The sequence below is a fragment of the Sarcophilus harrisii genome, chromosome 3, assembly GCF_902635505.1.
Source record: "Sarcophilus harrisii chromosome 3, mSarHar1.11, whole genome shotgun sequence".
Taxonomy (NCBI): domain Eukaryota; kingdom Metazoa; phylum Chordata; class Mammalia; order Dasyuromorphia; family Dasyuridae; genus Sarcophilus; species Sarcophilus harrisii.
Window position 1 is genome coordinate 231709782 of NC_045428.1, and position 14267 is coordinate 231724048.

Here is a 14267-nt window from a genome sequence, read left to right on the forward strand (position 1 = left end):
GGATGTTGGTGCCCCTTATGATTATAGAGAAGTCAGAAAGATGGGTAAGCTTGGAAGAAAAGGTGATGTAATGGTACCTATGGTCCAGATTGAAACCCTCTATGCCTGCTTACTCTTTGTGACTGATCCTACAGTCAACTCATCCAAATTGGTTTCATAAAGTGGAAGATTTTATATAAAAGGAAAAATGAAGAGTAGAATTGTTGTTCCAGATTCATTCCGTTTCCAAGTGCAGAACCTGCCTTTCATGGAGTACCTGCCATAGTTGCAAGGTATCTTGGGGGCAGGGAGTAGATAGAAACTCCTTACATTAACACATGTGTAGCTGCTGTAGGTAGTCTTTAATTCAGGTTATAACTGCCATGAGGTGCAACTCAAAAGGAGAAAGGCTTATGCAGCAGAGGGAGGAGTAGCAAATTGGAGAATATTAAGGAATATGTAAGGTTTGTTTTGTTGGAGATAAACATTATGTTGTTAATATGATATCCTTCCTTCTGGCTAATTACCTTTAACATTTCAAAATTGGACTTTTTAAATTAATTTTTTTAAATGTTCAAATGTACTTTTTACCTTCCAACCTCTCCCTGAACTAAAGAAAAAAAAAGAAAAAAAAAAGAAAGAAAGAAAAAGAAAACATACTTTTTAACTTAAGCATAAATAAGCAAAATATTCCCACATTAGTCATATCTAAAAATGTGTCTCCTTCTGCATATTAATCCATCTATCAGGAGATGGCTAGCATCATTATTCTTCTGGAATCATGGTTGATCATTAAATTAGTTTTTAGGTCTAAGTGTTGATATTATAGTAGAAGTAATTTTACTTGTTCTTGATTCAGTTTGCTTCAGTACATATAAACTTTCTAGGTTTTTCTGAAACCATCTTTCTTCATTTCTTATAGTCTACTGGTTTTCTATTACCTTCATGCACCAAAAGTACATTAATGTACCTTTTGGTCAGTCAATCAATAAACATTATTAAGCAATTACTATGTTAGGAAATAAGCTATAAAAAGACTGGCAAGGCAGGAAGGGGCTGGTTATGAAGAGTGCTGAATGCCAAACATCAAATACAAAAAAAAATTGAACATGGAAATGAAGAAATCCTGGAGTTAATTGAGTAGAAGTGTGACATGGTTACAACTTTGGGAAAATCATGTTAAGGTGAGAGATAGTGATGGATAGAGTAGGATATCTCAGTTGCGAGTCTGGGTGATATTGGGGTTAGGGGAAAGGTAGGGATTTTGCCTTTAACAATAATAGGAAACTTGCCAGGCGGAAAAGATAAATTTAGTTTTGGATGTGTTGAGTTTAAGATATCTATTGGACATTGAGTTTGAGATGTCTGAAAAGGTGGTGGGAGAGTTTATATTGAATGTCATCACAGAGAAGTTAATGCAGGGTAAGTACATTTGAGAATGATACTGATTTTCCCACACTTTATCATTTTATTTTTTGGTCCACTTTGCCAATCTGATGTGTATGAGTTGAAAACTCAGTGTTGCCTTCATTTGCATTTTTCGTAATTTGAAATTTTTTTCATATGGTTATTAAAAAAACTTAGATTACTTTGAGAATTGTTTCATATATTTTGACTATTTATTTGTTGGTGCTGTTACTTTTATCTATTTGAACCAATTCCACAGTATCATGTAAATGAGACCTTTATCAGAATATTGCTGTGTTTTTTTCCTAGTTAATTGCTTACCTTTGAAACTTAGCTGTTTTGAATTTGTGCAGAAATTTTTAAATTTTATGCATTTAACTCCCTCTTATTTTCTTATACTTTTCTTTCCTTCCTAAAATCTTTTTTCACAGAAGTATGAAACACAAATGTTGCTCATTACCCATGCTCTTTGTATATTTATGTGTATACTTTGTGTGTTATGTTAATTTTTGAACATTTCAGATGAAAGTGGTTCAAGTGCTAGCCAGCCTCTCTTTACTCGATTGTATAGGTATCTACTTGTACCCTTTTCATGTAAATCCCCTTTTATTCCCTTCCCATTTCTTTCTTTTAAAATCCTCAAAACATTATAATTACTTGCAAGTCTTCTTTCTTATTTTATTTTCTCTGTGATGTCATCAGTTTTTTAGGGATACTGATATCAATCCCCATTAAAATGGTAACATTTCATTCTTCTATTTTCCTTTTTTGCTTACCTTTAATTTTTATTTTCCTCTTTATTAATAACCATTCTCAAATATACAGCTTCATTTCCTATTATCTGGTGAGTCATCCCTTATCACAAAGATTTTAAAAGAAAAAGGAGGAAAAAGGAAATTTTCAAAGCTAATATTTCAACCTTGTTTGACAGTATATGCAATATACAATATAAGAAGCAAGATTTATTTTCTCAAGTCTTCTGAAGGATCAGTTTTGATTGTTATAAATATATAGCATTTTGTTTAAGGGTTTTTTTTATTTTTATTTTCATTTACACAATTTAATAATTTTTTTCAATCATTTTCTTGTTTCTGATTCTTGCATTTTGTAATCAGTTCATGAATATCTTCCTATGTGGCTTCTAATTCTTCATATTCTTTTTTCTTACAATGTAGTTATATTCCCTTCCATTAATTTGTTGCCAATATATTTAGCCGTTCCCCAATTGATAACCCCTTCCACTTCTTTACTACAACTAAAATTATTTCTATCAGTAGTTTGATGCATGACACTTTTTTTCCTGTCTTTGACTTTCTTATTATGCTTAATATCAGGATCATGATTTCAAAGACTGTGAATATTTTAGTTACTTTTTTTTTTTTTAAAGCATAATTCCACATTGTTTTCATAATACTGGAACAATTAATCATTGTACATATAAGATATGATTATATCTGTGCCTACCTTCTGGCAGTCCCACCAATGGTTATTAGTCATCTTTGACAATTTTCTGGGTGTGATGTAAAACATCAGTTGGTTCACTTTAGATTTCTCTAACACAACACATGTTTTAGGAAGATACTTTCCTGGGAAAATTTCCATTCCCCAAAGAAATATCTCTCTTCCCAAGGTAGATAGACAATCTACAAATTTGTATAGGGGTTGCAATTAAAGGAGAAGTCAGAGCTCCCTAGCTAGTTTGGATGGACTAAAAGAGAGTCCCAATTGTGTATAGTAAGATCATTAACTTATTATGGTAAAGATTAAAGTCAATGTCAAATTGAACAACTAGTGTTATCACTCAGGACACAATATCTATAGAGATTTTAGGTATGGTTATTTTGTATAAATAGATATTAAGTTGTATTTCTCAAATCATGGGAACAGAAAAGTTTTCTTAATTGTCATTTTTTTTTTTCTGCTTATAGGTATTTTCATGTAGAAGTAATATGAATAAACATCTCTTGACTCATGGCGATAAGAAGTATACTTGTGAGATCTGTGGACGCAAATTCTTCCGGGTAGATGTGCTTAGGGATCATATTCATGTTCATTTTAAGGTTTGTTACCCATAATTTTCCTTGCCTTTTTTGTTGCCTGATACTGGAATTATTGCCTGATTCAGCAGAATTTTGAAATAACTATCAACCTTGTTTAGACTAATACTGTTTTTTAAAATTAATATCTTTATTTTATCATCCTTATTTTATAGTATATCTCTATTCCCTATCCCTTCAAGGAATGGGTATCCCTTATAATCTTTGTTCATGCAATTCTTTCTAGATTGCTGTGAAAATTTTCTCTTTCTTATACCATAGTAGCATTCCATACACTCTTTCCCAAATAATGGACACCCCCTCTGATTCTAATTTAATACCATTATAAAAAAAAGAGCTATTATGAATATTTTGTATTTATGGTTTTTCCCCTTTTCTTTGATCTCTTTGGGTTATAGATTTAATAATGACAATGCTGGATGACAGGATATACATAGTTTATTAATTTTTTGGAAATAATTCTAGATTAGCACAGGCTTTCTGTGGTTACTTCTTATAATGTGATCATTTTAAAAAGCATGATTGGTACCCACAAATAACAGTTCTGCAAATATGACCCTACTGATCAAAGAAAATAAATGGACACTCATTAAAGGGAAGCATTTGAATCATTTTTTTCAAAACCACTATCAAGTAGGTACTTGAAAATGGACCAAGTAGGAACTTTTTCAGGTGGAGTCAAAATGGATTAGATGAATCACTCAGCTGATCTCTCCCAACATTTCCTTCAGAACAACTTTACAATATCTCAGACCTAATTCTGGAGTGGCAGAGCCAACAAAAGCCAATGCAGGAGATTAGAAATAGATTTGTAACAAGAAGGTGGAGGCTGACTCAGAACCCAAGTGGATAAAACACAATTGGTAGGGTAGGGTTGTAGCAGCTGAAGCAGCAGCAGCATCTGCAGGAGCTCTTAAGTAAGATACAAACTCAGAAGACAATGAAGTCAAAAGAGCTGCAAGCAAAGGCTCAAAAGAAAAAAAAATGTTAATTAGACACAAGCCCAATAAGAATTACTAGAATAGTTAAAATGATTTTTCAAAGTCAAATAAAACTGGTAGAGGAAAAAAAATAAGAGTGAAGGAAAAAGTTTGTGAAAAGATAAATAAAAGTCTTTTTTTTTTTTTTTTTTTTTTTTTTTTTTTTTTTTTTAAAGAGAAAGGCACATTTTCAATGGTCTTGTGATGAAGAGAACCATCTGCACTCAGAGAAAGGACTGTGGCAACTGAGTGTGGATCACAACATAGCATTTTCATTTCTTTTGCTATTGTTTACTTACATTTTGTTTTCTTTCTCACTTTTTTTCCTTTTTGATCTGATTTTTCTTATGCAGCATGGTATTTATGGAAATATATAGAGAGAAATTGAACATGTTTAACATACATTGGATTAATTGGTATCTAGGGGAGGGGGAGGGAGAAAAGAGGGGAAAATTTGAAATGCAAGATTTTGCAAGGGTGAATTTTGAAAATTATCCATACATATGTTTTAAAAATAAAAAGCTTTAATTTAACAAAAAAAGAGAAAGAGGTACAAAAAATGCTAAAGAAAATAATGCCTTAAAAACATAATCAGATTATAAAAGGAGTATTAAAATCACTGATGAAAATAATTCCTTAAAAAAGCAGAATTGACCAAATGGAAAATAAGATACAAAAATTCAATGAAGAAAATAACTCCTCAAAAAATTAGAATTGGCCAAGTGGAAGCTGATGTTTCCATGAGACATGAAGAAACAGTAAAAGAAAGTTAGGGGCAGCAAGATGGCGTAGTGGATAGAGAGCACCAGCCCTAAAGTCAGGAGGACCTGAGTTCAAATTTAGTCTCAAACATTTAACACTTCCTAGCTGTCTGACCCTGGGAAAGTCACTTAACCCCAATTGTCTCAGCAAAACAAACAAATAAATAAATAAATGAAATTTAAAAAAAAAAAAAAGAAAGTTAAAAGAATGGAGATTTAGAAGAAGATGTGAATTATCTCCTCAGGAAAAAAAAAATAACTGACCTGAAAATTAGATCAAGAAGTAATTTAAGAATTATTGGAGTGCTGGAAAAACATTATTAATGAAAGAACTTAGATATTATATTTCTTTTTTTCCTCAATAGTATTATATTTCTCTAAATACATGTAAGCTTAGTTTTCAACATTTATTTCTGTAAGATTTCGTGTTCCAAATTTTTTTCCCTTCCTCCCTCACTCCCCACCAAGACAGCAAGAAATCCAGTATAGGTTAAAGATATATGATACCTCTAAACTGATTCCCATATTTGTCACATTGTATAAGAAAAATTAAACCAAAAGGGGGGAAAAATCATAAAAAAAGCAAACAAATCAAAACAAAAAAGGTGAAAATACTATGCTTCAAATCATATTCAATCTTCATATTCTCTTTTTGGATGTGGATGACATTTTCCATTCCAACTTATTTAAAATAATTATCAAAGAATTACGCAAAATATAGGGGTAAAATGGAAACGGAAAGAATTCACTGATCACCCCCTGAAAAAGATCCCAAAATAAAACCTCTCAGGGATATCATAGCCCATTCCAGAACTCAGAGGTCAAAAATAAAATTCAAATAACCAAAAAGAGACCATTCATGTTGAATGTAATAGAATATTATTATTCTACAAGAAATAATCAACAGGATAATTTCAGAGAGAACTGGAGAGACTTACATGAACTGATGCTAAGTTAAGAGAAGAACCAAGAGAACATTGTACACAGCAACAAGATTATACAATGAACATTTCTGATGGACGTGGCTCTTTTCAACAATGAGATGATTCAGGCTGATTCCAATGATCTTATGAAGAAGAGAGCTGTCTATACCCAGAGAGAGGACTATGGAAACTGAGTGCAGATCACAACATAGCATTTTCATCATTTTGTTGTTTGTTTGAATTTTTGATTTCTTTCTTATTTTTTTCCTGATCTAGTCTTTTTTGAGCTGCATAATAATTGTAGAAATATGTATGGAAGAATTGCACAGGTTTAACATATATTGGATTATTTGTCATATAGAAGAGTTGGGAGGGAGAAGGAGGGAGGAATTTGAAACACAAAGTTTTGCAAGGGTCAATGTTGAAAAATTGTCCATGCATATATTTTGAAAATAAAAAGTTTTAATAACAAACAAAGAAAACAACCAAAAAGAGACCAAATACCATAGAACTACATCAGCTTCATACAAGATTTAGCAACTTCCATATTAGAGGAATAGAGGACTTAGCATAGGATTTTCTGAAAGGCAAAGGACCTAGGATTATAACTAAGAAATACCTACTGAACAAAACTGAGTGTAATCCTTCAGGGGGAAAATGGATATTTAATGAAACAGAGGATTTTCAAACATTTTTAATGAAAAGACCAAATGTGAATAGAAATTTTGACTTTCAAATAGAAGATTAAGAAAAATATAAAAATATGGAAGAGTAATCATAAAGGATTTAATAAAGTTAAGAGGTTTATATTCCTATATGGGAAGATGATATATCTAATTTCTGAGAACTTTTGCACTAAACTGCCAAGCATTTAAACTACTGCAGAGACTGCAACTCTGATGGGCTGGCCATGTTGTTCAAATGCCAGATGTATGCGTGCCTAAAAGAATTTTGCTGAGAACTCACACTAGCATGTGCTGACATGGTGATCAGAAGAAGTGAAAAAGAATACTCTTAAGAGTCTCTCTGAAGAACTTTGGAATTGATTCTGACATATGGTACACTGGCAAAGTACTGCCCAGCATAGTGTAGCTGTATCAAAGAAAGCATTGTGTGGTCTTTGAAGAAAGCAGAATTTAAGTAACTCAAAAGAAACATGAGATGTGCAAATTTAGAGACTCCTACCCCAAATATTCACATGGAGTATTTGTGCCTGACCTGTGGTAGAACCTTCTGAGTTTGCATTGGTCTGATCAGCCACTATATGGCACACTATAATTTGACTTTAATGTGATGATTTCATTTTGGTTCTCTTTGAAAACAAATGACAACAACCAACTGATAACTTTATTATTGTTACTGCAATTAGAAGTCTAGATAGAGAGCACATGAATATGAGTTGATTATATTGGGATGATGTTAAAAACAATGGATAGGTGAGAAGTAAGGGGGAACAGAGAGGAAGAATGGGGAATGTTATCTCACATAAGAAGTGCACAAAGTAGAGTTTTTTACAAATGGGGGAATGATGGGACCAGAGGTGAGCAGGCAACACTTGAACCTCACTCACATCTAAACTGGTTCAAAAAGAGAAATATGCACATACATCCACATATAGGTGTATATATACATTTATATTTGTGTATCTCTTTACACACAACACACACACACACACACACACACACACACACACACAAATTGGTAATAGAAATCTATCTTGTCCAAACAGAGAAGTAAGAGAGAAAAGGCAGTAGAGAAAAAGGAGAATGGTGATAAAAGGAAGGATGTATCAAAGAAGTTGATTGTTTACTGACTTTAGACAAGAGACAGGATAAAAAGAGAGAAGGATAAACAGAAGAAAATAGGAGAGAGGGAAATGAGTGCACAGTTAGTAATCATAGCTGTGAACATGAGTAGAATGAACTCATCCATTAAACAGAAGAAGATAGAAGAATGGATAAGAAAGCAGAATCCAACAATATGTTCTTTACAGAAAAAACACACTTGAAACAAGAGGCACACACAGAGTTTTGAAATGAGGAACTGGAGCACAATCTATTATGCTTTAATCAGGGGTAAAAATCGTGATCTTGGCCAAGCAAAAGTAATCATAGACCTAATTAAAAGGGATAATCAGGGAAAACTACATCTTCCAAAAATGTACCATAGACAATAAAGTAATATCAGTACTAAACATATATGCACCAAATGACATAACATTAAAATTTTTAAAGGAAAAGATAAATGAAGTACAAAAGGAAGTAGACAGTAAATCCATACTAGTGGGCAACTTTTACTTTTCCCTTCTCAGAATTAGAAAATTTTTACATTAAATAAAGAAAGAAGTTTGGAATTGATTGTGACAGGTACAGGCAAAGGACTGCCCAGCATGGTGTAGCTGCATCAAAGAAAACATTGTGGTCTATGAGGAAAGCAGAATTGAAGTAATTTGAAAGAAACATGAGATTTGCAAATTAAACAAATCCACCCCAAATATTCACCTAGACTATTGAATTTTAGAAAAGTGAGATATGACAGATCTCTGGAGAAAAGTGAATGGGAATAGAAAGAAATATACCTATTTCTCCACTCTACACCTTTGCCACCTTCACAAAATTTGATAGCATAAAAACCTTACAATTATAGAGAAATGTTAAATACATTCTTTTAAGACCAAAATAAAATAAAAATTACATTCAATAAATGGCTATGGAACTTGAAATTAAAAATTAATTGGGCTTGAGGGCAGTTGCCAAGGATGCCACCTCTGCAAATAGAATGCAGCTTGCAGCAAACCAAGTCTGCTAGTCTGAAAGGCCCAGTTTAGGAACACTGACATCTTCTGCATAGAAAATTATCTAAAAGGCAACTATTATCCATTTCTTTTTGAAGCTTTTTTCTATGCTCCAATAGATAATATTAACCACAAATCCCCAGATTACGAATGATGCTATTGTTTTCATATTGTATAAAAAAGAAATTGGAATGTGGGAGATCCTTTCTTTAGCTAGCTTGATAAAGCCATGATGTAAAGAATAAGAAGAAAAATCCTTTTTAAAAGCACTGGCAAAAGCAAATGAACTGACTGAAGCAAAACTGTTGCCCTACCCCCCCCCCCAACCCCCTAAAAGAAAACAATGAGAAGGTGAAAGCTACACTTTGAAGATAATGATGGAGATCTAGATCAGTTCTTAGTATCCAGCTTTGTTTACCAACTTTGAGGCTTTCCAGATAAGGATAAGCTTGCAGCTTCTCATTCCTATCCTCTAGCTTCAAAGCCCAAGCTGCATGTCACAAAGAATAACCACATTGAGTTTCACTACTGATTAGATTAATACACATTAAAACAACTCTGAAATACCACCTCACACCAGTCAGATTGGCTAGCTTGACACAAAAGAAAAATGACTAAGGGGATGTGGAAAAATTGGGATACTAATGCACCAGTGGTGAAGTGGTGAAGTTGTGAAGTAGTCCAACCATTCTGGTGAACAATTTGGAACTACACCCAAAGGTAATAAAACGGTTTACCTTTGATCCAGCAATAATACTGCTAGGTGTCTATCCCAAAGAGATCAAAGAAAAGGGAATAGGACTTAACATATACATAAATATTTATAGCAGGTCTTTTTGTGGCATCAAAGAATTAGAAATCTAGAGGATGCCAATTAATTGGGGAATGGCTAAACAAGTTATGGCATATGATTGTGATGGAATACTATTGTGCTATAAGATATGATCAGTAGGGTAGTTTTAGAAAACCTGAGAAAACCAAATAACTGATGGAAATTTTAAGAGAGCAGAACCAGGAGAACATTGTACATAGTAACAGCCATATTGTGTGATAATTATGAAAGAATTAGCTACTGTGATCAACACAATGATCTAAAACAGTACCAAAGGACCCAGAATGAAAAATACTTTCTACTTCCTGAGAGAGAACTAAAAACTTTGAATGAAAATTGAAGTATATACTTTAAACACATTTTTTATCTGTAGTTTTATTTTGTTTGTATTTTCCTTTGCAATGTAGAAATATGTTTTGCATGACTTTGCATATGTCATCAATATCAAATTGGTTACACTTTGAAGGAGTGGGAAATTTCAGGATGGAGGGAGATTTGGAACCCAAAATTTTTAGAAATGAATGTTGGGACAAATAGGTGGTGCAGTGGATAAAGCTTTGGCCTTAGAGTCAGGAAGACCTGAGCTCAAATGTGACTAAAGACCTGTGACATTTATTAGGTGTGTGACCCTGGGCAAGTCCCAGAAACAATCAAAAAAAAAAAAAGATTGTTAAATTTTTTTTACATGTAAGCAATAAATATTATATATAAATACAAGTATATATGTATATACATATATATATATACAGCATATATGAGAAAGTAGAACAATATAATAAATATTTTCAATTATTAATGAGAGACTGAGAAATGAAATTTGTTGTGATACTGATGAATTAGTATTTCTATTCATTGTCTGATTTTCTTTAAGTCATTTGTTTTTATTTGTTTTTTGCTGAGGCAATTGGGGTTAAGTGACTTGCCCAGGGTCACACAGCTAGGAAGTGTTAAGTATCTGAGGCCAGATTTGAACTCTTACTTGTTTTTTAAGAGCTAGTATAAAGGTAAAGAAGTCAAGCCTAAAAATTAAACATTATAATTGGGCAACTGGAGTTAAAGTAGGTAAAAGAATTGAATTAATTTAGGAAGACAGTCTCATCTGATGAATACATCAATAGGTAGTATAATACTGAAAATTATCTCTTAATAGAGGGCAAAATAGAGTTGCACATGTAGTGACTTAATAAGGACCCAAGGAGATAAGTAGACTAGAATGTTTCTGTTTTTCCAGTATTTTGTGTGATAGGGAAGGTTTTATTCTACAACAGAATGCAGAAGGAAGAGTGAGAAAGAACAGGTTTGTTTTTTAAAACTCTAAGAAAACTAATGAACTATTAGACAAGTAGATCAAGAGAAAAGAAAATCTACCAAAATTTTAAAAATAAACAAATTAAATCTACAAGAAACAGGAAACAAAAAAAAATTATTAGAAATTGTTGCAATTGTATTACAACAAAATAGAGAATTCAAAGGAAATTTAGTTTCTACAAAATTATGAATGCCTAAACTACCCAAAGATATAGAGAACTTACACAATCCCATATAGAGAACTTCCTCAGTTCAATATTGAAAAAAAACTGAACCAGACAAAAATGATAGTCCAAAAGGAGATAGTCCAAAAATATCTTTCAAAAATAGAAACAAAAACCACTGTAACAAAATCTTTTTATAAGACAATATGGTTGAATAACAGAGAGATCTTATCATTTCTTCAATTTATCATTTCTTTCTCTTCCCTTTTTCAGCTGAACTTCTAAGAAAAGCTGTCAATCACTGCTTTTGTTTCCTGCTCTCTAACTTTTTAGCTCTTTGAAATTTGGCTTTCACTTGACTGAAATTGCTGTCTCCAAAGTTATCAATTATCTCTTAAATTGTCAAAACTAATGGTCTTTGAGCATCATCTCATGTAATCCTGTTGATCACTTTTCCTGGATGCTCTCTTCTCCTTGGGTTTTCATGACCCTGCTTCTCTTGCTTCTTTTACTTGTATAATCATGCCCTTCTCAGTTTCCTATAGGTATCACACCCTGAAATAGAGACATTCCTTAAGGTTCTATCCCAGGCTCCCCATTCTTCTGTCTCTGTCTGTCTCTGTGTCTCTCTGCCTTCTTCAGTTTTCTTGGGCTTGATCATCTCTATGTCAATGACTTCCAGATACATAATCAAGTTCATCTTTTCCCGGGGCTTCAATCCTCTATTTGGATTGCTTATTTGACATTTCAAACTAAATTGCTCAAACTATCCTGTATTTAACTTTTTATTTGTGTTCATTCTTTTTCTATGTATTCTGTATATATGTATGTGAATTTCTAAATTGCTTACATTTCTTGTATTTGAATCCCAAACACTGGTATAATGTCTGACATGTAGTATATTCTTATTAAATATTTGTTGATTAGGGGCAGCTAGGTGGTGGATAGAGCACCAGTCCTGAAAGTCAAGAGGACCCGAGTTCAAATCTGACTAAAGACACTTAACACTTCCTAGCTGTGTGATCCTGGGCAAGTCACTTAACCTTCATTAAGGGGGTGGGGGGAATATTTTTGATTAGCAATTTCTTTTCTGCTCATCAATATCAGTATATTTTTTAATATTGTATCCATGAAATTTCCTCCATAAATTATTTGTGATGACTGCATATTTTAAAATCACCCGGACTCAGGAATTCAGGTTAAGGGAAAACCTTTGATCTTTATTCTTTGTGGAGGTGAAGGAGAATGGCGATCCGACTGAGAGCAGCTGCGACACAAACCTGGCCAGCAACCTCTCTGCCTCTCTTCCTATACAACACATCAGAACTTGCACAAAGAGTGGGCGGAGGCCATTCTTTCTCCAAGCATATATATAAATAGAGTATGGTCCAATTACTATTTAGTCTCACGTGCATCAGTGCACCAACTCAAGCTTCAGCCCATTACAGTTATCCACAAAATATCTACCCACATACCTAGGGCTTTCTTCTAAATCTCTTGATAATTGCATAGGTTACAATGAAGTGTACAAGCCACCTTTAATTATTCCTTACTTTGGCTATAGTACATCTTTCCTGATTTCCTGATTATCTAGCTCTCTGATAAGAATCTCCTCCATAGTTCTATATTGCTTATTTATAGTAATTTATACCCATTATCTATCACTCTCTTGCCCTCTGAGTTTAAATTTGTTAGAAAATCATTGCAGCCTTTTATTTGTAGCCATATAGCTTCACCAGAAGGATGCTGGTTTTAAAAAGATAGTCTCCCTCCTCTCTCCCCCCCAGGGATTAGTTTGGGATTAAAAGTAATTAATCATTAACAAGCACTTAATAAGCACCTCTTCGGACACTGTGCTAAATATTGGAGATAAAAATAAGAATGAATCAGTCCCTACTCACAAAGAGCTTACTTATATTCTACTGGTTGAGACAACAGTAATATATATATATATATATATATATATATATATATATATATATATATATATATTTATATATGACAACAGTGAAATATATATAATATAAACACAAAATAATTGATTACAAATCTGGGAAGGAAACTACTAGTAGTTGGGCAAGAAAGACTTCACATAGGAAAAATACAAAACAAAATGCTACACAATTTCTTAAAGGTGATTTTTAGTTCTTAGACTACTTCATTGTCCATGCACAGTCTGTATGAGTTGATGGCCAGCTCTCTGGGTTGTTCATCTAATTTTATCATTGAAAAATTATTTCCACTTGTCCTGAAGGTTATCCAAATCAAAGAGATTCCCTGTAGATGGTGAGGCCTTTTAGATGCTTCTTTTTGTGCATAACAATTGTTCTCTTTGCGTCAAACTATAAAATACTATAGAGCTTCTTAAATAAGACCTATAATCACTCAAAAGGTCATAATATAATTATTCTCACAGGAAAATCCTTGGGGATAAATGGTTATCTATTGTCCAAATTTTGAGATGCAGCTTAATGGCCAAATTATTCCATTGTCAGAAAAGATAGAAACAAAATAAGAATTGAGTAGTTCTGTCTTCTCATCTTAATAAGAATTGAGTAGTTCCGATTTCTTGTCTTTGCTATTGATTCTAAACAATGTTATCCTTTTTTTGTTTTCTTAAAAAAAATCTTAACTTTCAAAATTATTCCTGACATTAATCCAGAGATATAGTTCATTCTGAACATTTTACTTTTTCTTTTTTTTGCATTTTACTTTTCTTAGAGTATCATGCTACCAGTTGTACTTATTTATCTGTTCCTGCTTCTATCTTCTATACATATGAGTTAACATAAAAAAAAATTATAGCTCTTTATCCATATTGTTTTCTCTAATTAGCTTCCTCTTCCCCTTCTCATTAGAATTCTGTACTTATTAATTTCCCATGCTTCTTAGATTGAATTCTGTAGAAAACTGGATTATGCTGTAGTCAGAAAAACTTGACTATAATAAAAACTGAGAAGAATCAAGAACATCGGGTAAACATAAGGTAATAGAATTTTATTCATTCAGTGAGCACTAATCCTTAAAAATTTCAGAGAAGTTTAGCAGAGCAGCTAGAGCAT

The 14267-nt window shown here is 32.7% G+C and overlaps 1 protein-coding gene across 3 annotated transcripts in view; it reads left to right on the plus strand.

Annotated features, from left to right (window-relative positions):
- The window catches only part of PRDM15 (PR/SET domain 15), a 149034-nt gene that overhangs the window by 98257 nt on the left and 36510 nt on the right, over positions 1–14267 (plus strand). For all 3 annotated transcript variants that reach the window (XM_031959188.1, XM_031959186.1, XM_031959187.1), the window contains one exon: positions 3315–3446. In XM_031959188.1, coding sequence (XP_031815048.1) covers positions 3315–3446 — 132 coding nt within the window. The remainder of the gene's footprint in view (positions 1–3314; positions 3447–14267) is intronic.